Below are 11,618 nucleotides of genomic sequence, written 5' to 3' on the forward strand. Positions count from 1 at the left end.
ACTCCTGCCTGGTCTTTTGGACTTTGTTTCCATAATTTCATTCAAAAAGTGAAACTTTCATATATTCTAGATTCATTACACATAGTGAAATGTTTCAAGCCTTTTTTCGTTTTAATCTTGATTACAGCTTACATCTCATGAAACTCTAAAATCCAGTATCTCAAAATATTGGAATATTACATAAGTGCATAAATGAACATACTTTTCAGAAGGTCAACATTTCTGTATTATAAATCCTTTTTTTATCAGTCTTATGTAATATAATATTTTGAGGAACTGGTTTTTTTTTTCAAGGGCTCTACGTTTTTCTTGTTTTAATCATCAAGATTTTCACTTTATGTGTAATGAATCTAGAATATGTTAAAGTTTCACTTTTTGAATTAAATTACAGAAAAAAATGAACTTTTTTGAGATGCACCTGGATATATATTTTCTATATGTTAGTTTCAGATAACCACAAAAACAGCTATTTTTGTGATCTATTTATTACTTTGTTTCACTTTGTTTTTCCACCTCTACCATGAGTTTTATTTAGTTTTTCCATTTATTTTGCGTTAATTCTTTTATTTTAGTTTACACAAATGTTTTTAAAGCAATTGTTTTTGTCTTAGTTTCTGTTTTCATTACATTACGTTACATTACATTGTAGCATTTGGCAGACGCTCTTATCCAGAGCAACAAAGTGCAGACCCATAACTGAAAGAGGGAAGTACAATTTCAACTGCTAATAGCACAACAAGGATAAGGACTAGGGCCTAATACCGCACCACGCAAATATATGAACAAACAGCTTACCTAGCCAAACAAAACTAGCAAAGGTATCATCCTAGAGGAATAACACAAGTAAAAACAACAGTTAAGGTTTACAGGGAGGTAGGGAGGGGCGGGGAGAGATGCATCTTGAAGAGGTGCGTCTTCAGTCTGTGCTTGAAGGTGGTAAGAGATTCTACTGTTCTGACCTCCGCAGGGAGTTTGTTCCCTGGCATGTAAACACGCACACAGACACACACACACACACACACGTACACACACAGCTGGGCGTGGTGTATTGAGAAAAGGAAACTTCCTGAACTGAAGTCGACTATTAAAGAGAGAAACCCGGAAGGCTTGAAAAACAAGTGGAGATCAGATGAGCCTGGCTCTTCATTGAAAGACTGGTGAGTCCCTCAATGGTCAAAGATTTACCGCCTATATAATTATCACACTTTATATATCTATTGTTGTTGTAGTGGCTACATGTCGTATGAGGAAATCCTTGTGGTCTCAGTAACTGGTGGTCAGTAACTGGTCATGTGTATAACCTGGGATGTGTATCCCTCACTGCTCTGAGGCTGTTCATACAGCACCTGGTTCTTTATTTGCACTTCTGGTGGCTCAAGAAATATTTATTTTTGAGAAATGAAATGGCAGAGACGATGACAAAATTTGCCTGGAGTGCTGACCACAGAGTATGCTGAACGACACACTGCTGAAATGCTCTCTTGTCAAACTCTATGTTCTGAAAATGTTCTGAAAATTATTTTTGATACATAATTTCAAGAATATTTTGCTGTTGATATATGATTGTTTTATTTCAATTTTTTGTGTAAAGTAAAAATTAAGAGTACAGAGCAAAAACAATAAAAATGTGTCACTGTCCAAATAATTATGGACTGCACTGAATATAATACTGCGTACGTTACAGTTGGCAGCGTAAAGCTTTGTGGGAGGGCTCTCAGTCCTTATACGGTTATACGGTTGTCTTAGTGATCCTGACTGACTTAAAATCACCTATGCCATACACTGTTGGACAGCTTATACTGTCCTCTGCTGGATGAATTCAAAGTGTGGATTGAAAGGTGTTGAAGTGGCTTTTAGTACAAGTTGGTTATGACACGTGACTGATATAATACCTACCACCACTTCCTAGTTGAGTTTTTCTTTCTGGAATGGATAATAAATGTCTTCAATGAGATATTGTCAGTAGAATGGCGTGGTATGATAACACAAGAATACCTTTTTATAATTTTGCTCTTCAGTGTATTGAAATACCTTTGTCCATGTTTGCATGAATCCTAGAGTTCATGCTCCCAGATACACTCTTGTCCAATGTGTCACACTAGTTGCAGATGAGACTGGGGAGGGGGTGCTTGTAAACTGGCCAAACTATAGTACCAGTCAAAAGTTTGGACACACCTTGCCTTTTCTGGATTTGTTAATTAATGTTTTATTTCCACTGTTTGTAATCAAGCAAAACATATGTGGTCAAAGTGCAGATTCTCACATTTTATTAAACCATGTTTTTATACATTTTGGTTGCACCATGTAGTAATTTCAGATCTTTTTATACATAGCCCGCCCCCCATTTCAATGTTTGAGACACTTTCACATAATGTCAAATAAAATAGTATTTAGTTGCATATCCATTGCATAGCATGACTTCCTGATGTCTGTGACCTATCAACATCACCAGAGTCTGGATATCTTGTTCTCAGGTTGTCCTACAAGCGATACTATAACTCTTTGCATTTGAATGGATCTCTATGGGAATTGGGAGGTGGGACTAGATTTGGCTGTAAATTATGCTGATACAGTATAGAACACATTTGTTGGCTAAATGGCTTTAAGTCATCAAGGGTCTGAGGTATCAAACCAGTCTCAAACAACCCTGCTGCTACTAGATACACAGTAGATACGTCAAGGGTTGTTTCCTGAACAATTCTTCCACTGAGCTTAACAGGAAAATGAGTCAGGAGAAATGTCCCTTGTAGTATCTACAGCATATCTGGCAGCAGCAGGATGGTTTGAGGCTCATCTGATGTTGAAATATGAGAATCTGCACTTTGACCACATATGTTTTGCTTGATTACAAACAGTGGAAATAAAACATTGATCAGAAAATCCAGAAAAAGGCAAGGTGTGTCCAAACTTTTGACTGGTACTGTGTGTGACAGTGGCAGTAAGGACAACTAAGTCAAATATAGAGTTTCTGTCTCACTTACCAATGAATCCGGAATATAGTTTGTTAGTTGTTAGGGGGCTTGTGCGAAGGGGTGAAAGTGTGAGAGAAGTAGACAGATTATCTTGACTGAAGCCCACTTACCCTTACAGTTTTTTACAATTTTTGTTAAAAAAAATGGTATTTTCCATATATACATGCACATTTCAATGCAAGTATGATGTATTGATGGTAACAAGTCTGCAAACAAAAAACAAACTGAATAAACTGAATAAACTTTCTGCTAGAAGAATGATCTGTCTCGTATTTTCCATCCACAGTGATCAGAATTTTGTGGGGTTTTGAACTGAAAGTTAACTGTTTTGAACAGAGTATCTAAATGTCTGCAAACTTTGCTGTATTTGTACAGACTCTTGCTGGTAGTCAACACTAACTGAGAGAGGTATTAATGCATTTTGGAAGAAGTGGTGATTGAATGCCTTTTGTATCAAAGCAATGCAAAAGTATACACAGTTTAGTTCACTATTGATATGTTGAAAGTGTTGAGTGTTGGACATGGTATTGAGACAAGTGTGAAAACGATTGTAAAAAAACTGTAAAACAATGACCCCATTCCCTATTGTATTCACCACAATATTCAGGCCGTACCTTTTAACATTTCTTACATTTCAGACCATATGAGCATTTGCCAGAAATGTATGAACTTACAATAAGGGTGGTTTCACTGAATCTCATTTATTACATCAAGGCGACTGACTGACACTATAAACTATAAAGGATTTCATATCTCTCAGTTAAGACTTGAAAGACAAATACAGGTCCATCCATCCATTATCTGAACCTGTTTATCCTGAACAGGGTCACAGGGGGGCTGGAGCCTATCCCAGCATACATTGGGCGAAAGGCAGGAATACACCCTGGACAGGTTGCCAGTCCATTGCAGGGCACACACACCATTCACTCACACACTCATACCTACGGGCAATTTAGACTCTCCAATCAGCCTAACCTGCATGTCTTTGGACTGTGGGAGGAAACCGGAGTACCCGGAGGAAACCCACGCAGACACAGGGAGAACATGCAAACTCCGCACAGAGAGGCCCCGGCCGACAGGGATTCGAACCCAGGACCTCCGTGCTGTGAGGCGGCAGTGCTACCCACTGCACCCTCCGTGCCGACAAATACAGGTGAGTCACATAATAACTAGGTACATGCTTCCAGTGCCTTAATGTAAAATAGCTTAATGTGAAATGCCACAGCAAAATGTTGTGCCACTGAAGTTTTTGATTGTGCCACCAGAAAATTAGTGGCACCAGCACCACCAGTTGAAAAAGTTAGTCTGGAGCCCTGCTGTGTGAGAAAAATATACTGTATTCATATGCTTAAATGAGCACTGTCACCCTTTTTGCCACGAAATTTTTTTAAATCACCATCAGTGTAGCCATTTCCTAAATATGGGGCCAAACAGTGACGTCACTGGACATGTTTGGCTTGAATCTCCAGCCTGTGTTACCCAGAAGGTAACAGGTGCTCAAACTCCACCCTCGAACACAGAGACTGGTTTATGGACGGCCACCCATCCAGGTGATCACATGACACTTTTCCACATGACACTTTCCTCACACACTTTTCCAGCTCCTCAGAAACGTAAAAGAAAGCTCCCTGGAAATGAAGATGTGAAATTAAAGAAGAGGAAGATGAAAAATAACTCACCTGTTGCGTTTTCAGGTGAGACAAAAGAAATTCTCTCAACATGTAAGTGTCTTACCTTCTTCCTTATAATCCACAGTACCTCATAGTGAACTCAATCATTGGCAGCCTTTACATGTGATATTATTACAGTACAAATTCTAAAAGATTGAAGGGAACAATGCTTGAAAAAGAAATGACCATGAACTTAAACTGGATTCAAAAGGCATTTTTATGTCTAAATAGTTTCGTTTTCATTTTCAAAGATTCTTACCTACATTTTAGAAAAAAAATGAAAAAATGTTCCTATACTGTTACTGTTACGATACTCTTGTCAGTATTTCTTTGCATTTTTAACACGATCAGCTACAGGTTTAATGGGGAACTAAAACTTTCACATAATAAACCTTTAGGTAATTATTTATTTAAATTCTGACAAAAGGAAATTCATACATTAGAGGTCTTGCTTAGGGACACTTCAACACACATTTTGGCAACTCTCCAACTGCTCTTATCTCCTGAGCTAATGTTGCCCTTCTGAAAGGAATCAGTTTCAACACACACTGATATTTTATTCAGCATAATCCAGCCCATTGGCCACCTGTGACGGTAATTATGAACTATGTGCTTCTTGCCGCTTGTCTGGAAAATACCAACAGTCAGCATCCACACCCATTGTGAACTCATGCGATATGGATTTCTGGAAAATAGGGCCCATTACATGAAAAAGCCAACTGTTTCATGCATTTTGTCACAACTGTATTTTAACAGGTGAAGATGCATTCCAGGTTGGGAAACATGCCATATCTGAGGTTTACAACAAACTCAAAGGGGTTTCCTGCAGAGAAAGCTCATTTCTTGAAGACTTAAAGTACAAAGTTTTTCTTTTAAAATGTATAATGTGTGATGTCAATGTAAACCCAGGATCAATGAACAGCACTTGTTTTAATAGTGATAGGTTGTTACTACTACTTGTAAAAGCCAGCTGTGCAGTACTCTGTTTTTTGAAACTCCGCTGTCTTGACAGTGGTAGGCAAGTCATCCACCACTGAGGAACCAGAACAGAAAACAGGCGTGAACGTGCAGCTCGACCGCCAGGTGCCCGTAGTGAGGGAACCACAAGCTGACCAGAGCTGGCACACTGGAGTGGTCTTGCTGGGGAGTACGGAGTGATTAAGGACTGTATATAGTGTGGGGCAGTCCCCTTAGCAGCCTGAAATGCCCGCACTTGGGCCGGAGCTGGAGGGGCTTGATGGCACATGCTGGGAGACCGGCTAGGAGGGAGTTGCAGTAATCCAGGCGGGAAATGACTAGGGGCTGGGTGGCTTTCTCTGTCAGGAGATGACGGATACGCCATCTTCATATATGCTAGCTAGCAGGCAGCGTCAGTATAGCAACAGTCGCTGTTGTAGAACAGTAACTACGTCACAGAGGCCAGTACAACTGTTCAGAATGTTAGGTGCATTGCCTGGATCAAATTTATTGTGACAGGGTCACTTTATTTAATAGAAGCCGGCTGGGGACTGAAAGGGTAAAGGAGAGGTGTCAGAGGACAACTGGCAGACTGGTCTAAGCAGACAGGAAGGTGGCAGTAACTAAAATGACCATGTGTTGCAACAGTGGTATCTAGAAAAGCATCTCTGAACACACAAAATGTCAAACCTTGAAATGAATGGGCTACAGCAGCTGAAGATCCATTAAAAAAAAGTCTAATAAACACCTAATGAAGTGGTCACTGAATGTGAGTAGCCAGGCTACACTGGGTAAAAACCTGAGCCATATTGGGGTTAACCTGTCTGCAAGTTCGTTTTTGTCAAAATGTCACTAAACCTGTCTCTCAACTTATATTAAATTCATTTTTAGACATTTTTATTGGGCAGGTGAAGTTAGATTACATGTAGTTGTAAAAATGATGTAATTGTTTCAACAATTCTTCAGTACTTTTAGTGAACAGTTATTGTATCTATCCAATGCAGAGAGAAGATCTCAAGTCTAAAAGATTATAACCACAAAGAGAAAATTTGCATTGGATTCTTTGGGAAGACGGGAGCAGGAAAGAGCTCATTGATCAACGCAATTGTCGAAGAAAGCCAACTTCTACCTTCAGACAGCATGTGTGCCTGCACTTCCGTTTTTGTCCATGTACAAGCTAATACTGAATCCAGCAAATACAAAGCTGATATTGAATTCATCAGTGCAGAGGTAAGCAGGTTAACATAAAACAGAAAATTTGCTGTAACACAGCAATCCAAATTCGGTTCTGACAGTTACAAGATATAAAGAATTATAACTTAATGTTAATGTTGTTAATTCTATTTCAATCCTTCTTAACGTCAGACGACGGTGCTTTGGAGCACGTTCAAATTATCTCCGTCTTTCGCATGTGCAGGTCGAGACCTTACAATAAGTCACCTGTGACGTGGATGACGTAAGGCAGCCCCCATGGGTACCTGTTGTTACGACTAGGAATCAGGAATCACACACGGACATTCCTTGTTTCCTTAGTTTATTTAGTTTGATTTGGCATATGCTGCTGTGACGTCAGGCAGTGGGACACGCCTCCATTCCACAGGTGATTTAAGTTGGCCTCCTAATTGATGTGGGAGAGGGAAGAAATGCAAAAGAGATTGGGTTTTGATGTTTGGTTAAGCCTGCTTAGGGGAAATAGTTTTATGTTGCCGCATGTCAGGAGAGACTTAGAGGCAGGTTTTCCGCGCGTAGGATGCCACGGTTCTCATCCACGCAAGAGGATTTTGTCTGCGTCTTTTGCATGCATGTAACATTGTCAACATAATCCACCCATCTGTTCTTAAAAATCTTCTCACAAATTGCAGTGATAAGCAGGTCAACTTTCCTCACTGATGATAGCTAATCTGTTGGTAACCTGGGTTGGAGCAACGGATATGTCTTCCTCCAGACTGCAGAGAAGCTTGAGAATCCACAGCATTCTATCCATAGATTGTCATAGTCCACCTTATTAGCAATAGACCACAGTACCGGATTCTAGTCTAGAGCAGTGTGCTTGTGACTCAGACTCAGGATGCCATAGAGCGAATAGAGCCTGACTTACAGATGTGGGAGACAATACTCCACCTGATCCCTTCCTGAGCCACAAGATGCGGAGCCCGGTCTCTTCCTCCGACTGCTCCATATGCTGACTGCAGCATCCTGCAGATGTGCTGGCAGTTTACATGGTGCTAAGACACCTCTAGTCAGTCCAGGAGGGCAAGCATGTGGACAGACAGCACCGCCACTGTCTATCAGGTCAACCACTATAGGGGAACCAGGTCAGCAGCTGCCTTCCAGGTGGTGTAGCAGCTGCACGTCTGGGCCTTTCACCATCTCTTCAGCCCCAGAGCCATGCTCTCACCCGCATGCTCAATTGTGACCACCATTTTCAGTCAATGCAACTGTTACGTAACGTAAATTGCTTGCAATATACATGAAATGTGAAGCACTTGAGAGCAGTGCGTGTGTGTGTAGTAGATGAGAGTAGCAACCATCTCAACTTTGAGCAATTTGCATAGAAGTTTCACAGTGTGAGATTAAGGCAAACATTAACATGTTACGCTCAGTGTTAATAAGAATGAAAACATGTTAGGTAGTTACCTTTCTTCTTGAATGTAATCGCTATCCATAGCAATCGTGACGAGCAGCACAAATGGTTTGTATCAGTCCTGTTCGGATGCTGAAGTATGTCCTGAGAGTCGGCTACTGTTGTTGTTGTGCTTGAAGTGGGCGTTGCTAGGAAACCGGAGGCATACACAGTGACGTAATGACTTGGCCCTCTAGCCCGTGGAAAAGTAAGCCGGTTCTTAAAAGGTGTGAACCATCACCAGCCCAGCCCAGAACTAGGTTTGAGTCGGTGGAAATAGCATACCAGAGGTTGTGGAACAGATCTGGCGCAGACATGGCGAGGCCAATGAGAATTTGTTTACCTCAGAGAGGACAACACATTGCCCCCTGTGGTTCTCCTTCAGGGAAACATCCAGCCTGGTCATGTGTGGCCAGATGGCCTTCTGTATGCATTTCCTCCCATTCCCTCACTTCTTCAGACACTAGACAGGGTTCATCAAAGCAACTACAAGCTTCTGCTGGTGTCTCCCAGCTGGCCAGGAATACAACGGCTTCCTGTGCTGCTCATACTCCTCGTTGGGAGCTGTGGCAGGTTCCGAGGAGGGAGGAGAACTGCATAGTCGCAAATGGCATCTGGACCCAGATCACCTGTGACTCTGTGTTTGGCCTCTGAGGGCAGTTGTAGAAACAATCCTGTACTCTTGGGCACCCTCCACTCATTCACTGTATGCAAACAGGTGGAAACTGTTGCAGCATGGTGTGAATCGCATGGTGAAGTCCAGAGTTCTGCTCAGTGCCAGTGATATTGCAGTTTCTGCAGAATGCTTCCAAATCAACCTCTAGAGTAAGGTGTATCATGCCAAGTGGGAAACCAGACAGTGTGATTTCTCACACACACACACACACACACACAAACACACACACACACACACACACACACACACACACACACACACACACACGCGTTGGAACGCTGATGACTCAGGGATCACACTGTGGCCGAACCCATCCTTTATTCCCAAATGTTCATTTCCTTTTCACATTAATCAGAGCCTTTCACCCCCCAAGCTCAGGATGGAGAAGGGGTTGGAATGTGCCCAGTGCATGCACTAAAGGCATACGTCAGGGCAACTGCCAGCCTTTGTAGGTCTGAATACCTTTTGTCTGGCATGATGGTCACAGCAAGAGCAGAGCCCTGTCAAAGCAGAGGCTTCCCAAGAGGATTATCGAGGTCCTTGCACATACCAACATGTTAAAAGGCCTTCCTATATCTGAGAGAATTAGACGCCATTCCATCAGGTGTATATCTACCTCCTTGAATGGCAGGCCACTGAATGACATATGCTCTGCAGCTACCTGGCCTTCACCATGTTCTTTTCCTGTTTCTATAGGGTCAACATAGCTGCTCAACATGCAGTCATGAGCGTTTCTATAGGGTCCACATAGCTGCTCACCATGCAGTCATGAGCGTTTCTATAGGGTCCATAGCTGCTCACCATGCAGTCATGAGATGGATATGTTTTCTTGTGACTATGTTGGTATGAGGCATCCAAATGTGCTTTAAAGCTCTGTTAAGAAAGATTGAAATCGAACAGAAGCTATGCATGTAACTAAGGTTCTATGAATTCAGGCTGCCTTACATCATCCATGTCAGATGGAGCGAATCCAAATGTGCAACCGGGGGTACAGACAGTAGGAGCAATAATTATTTGATCCCTTGCTGATTTTGTAGGTTTGCCCATTTACATCCAGCTTTAAAGCACCGTCCTCTGATGTAAAAGATTGAAATAGAACAGAAGCTATGCATGTAACTAAGGTTCTATGAATTCAGGCTGACTTACATCATTTATGTCAGATGGAGCGAATCAAAATGTGCAACTGGTGGTACATATGTAACTTTCCGTTAATATAGAAACACACCATGACTGGTTCCTGTAAACAAATCAACCCCACCATGTTCTATGTATTCTTAAATATAAACAGAATGATAATACGCGTTGATGATTAAGGAATTTCTACTACAGGACTGGAAATCAGAACTACATTTCCTGCAAGACTCACTCAAAAATGAAAATGACCAACAAAACAAAATGGCAGCAAAAGATGATGAAATTGCAAAAATGGCAAGAGAAAAGATTACAGCCATTTATGGAAAAGAGGGCCTGAAGAAAGATTACAGTGCATTGGCCAGACAGGTTCCTGTGATTCCAGGCACAGGCACGAAGACTCTGACTTTTGACACTGTGAGTGCTAAAATAATATTTTTTAAGAGGACATCTTTGTGACAGGTTGACATAAATGTTTGATTTTGGCTTCTCTTAAAATATGAACAATTTACTCCTAAAACTTCTCTACAGGCCAAAGAACTGTCTAAAGGCATTGGATGCTACATTCGGAGTGACAAAAAATCAGAGCAGCAGTTCTGGCCTCTGGTGAAGCGAGTCACCATCTCCTTGCCGAAGTCTCCAGCTCTGCTGGAGGGGATTGTGCTGGTGGACCTGCCTGGAGCTGGAGACGTCAGTAAATGCAGAAGCGACATGTGGAAAGAGGTGATGTCATTGCTTCAAGCTTTAATCGTTTACTGAATTCTGTTTATTATGATGGTGGGTTCCATGGACAATGTTGAAACTGACAATGCTGAAAGATTTTCATTAAACTCCCACAGTGTCTCAGCCAGTGCTCCTCTGTCTGGATTGTGAGTGAGATGAACCGTGCCCTGTCTGAGAAAGAAGCCGATGAGATCTTTGATACATCATTGAGAACCATTGCCGGAGGAGGAGAGTGTCACAATGTCACCTTCATCTGCACCAAAACAGATATCATCAACCCACGGGAGATCAAAGCGTAAGTTGTTACATTATTAATATCTTCATAAATATTTAATATTGTGTACGGACCTTTCATGTTTTTAATTCTGAATGACTTTTCTGATTTCACCAGAAATGATGATATCACAGATGAGTACCTTGAAATAGAAAGTAACAAGGTAAGGAAAGGTTAAATAAATATTTAATATTTAATAGGACATATTTCACATTTATTATTAATACATTTTTTCAGGATACCCCGGAATATGGGAAGAAAGAAAAACAGGCGTGTGTACTGTACCGTAATGAGAAATTTAAAAAAGAAATCAATACACTCTTCAAAGATAAAATGAAGGTGAGTTTTAGAGTGGTAGCATTACCTGACACTTGTTCTTACATAAAGACAGGTAGAAACATAAACTAATAGGACAAAAGCATAAAAAAGCTAATTCTCGATGTACCAGTTTATTTTCACCATTGACTTGATGAAATTGACTTGAAAAAGCATGTAGCTTAAATTAACTGAACTGAAGGAATATTTATGTTATTTGAAAAGAGCCAAAGCATAAATAGAGTAGCATTAGCCGACATGTGGCAAGGCCCATAGG

At 41.1% G+C, this 11,618-nt stretch overlaps 1 protein-coding gene across 1 annotated transcript in view; it reads left to right on the forward strand.

Annotated features, from left to right (window-relative positions):
• The window catches only part of LOC133106527 (nuclear GTPase SLIP-GC-like), a 31,916-nt gene extending 20,865 nt beyond the window's left edge, over positions 1-11,051 (forward strand). The window contains exons 2-4 of the mRNA XM_061216041.1: positions 10,399-10,446; positions 10,561-10,752; positions 10,869-11,051. Coding sequence (XP_061072025.1) covers positions 10,399-10,446; positions 10,561-10,752; positions 10,869-11,051 — 423 coding nt within the window. The remainder of the gene's footprint in view (positions 1-10,398; positions 10,447-10,560; positions 10,753-10,868) is intronic.
• Positions 11,052-11,618: the final 567 nt, after the last annotated feature.

Source organism: Conger conger, chromosome 1, assembly GCF_963514075.1.
Source record: "Conger conger chromosome 1, fConCon1.1, whole genome shotgun sequence".
Lineage (NCBI taxonomy): Eukaryota > Metazoa > Chordata > Actinopteri > Anguilliformes > Congridae > Conger > Conger conger.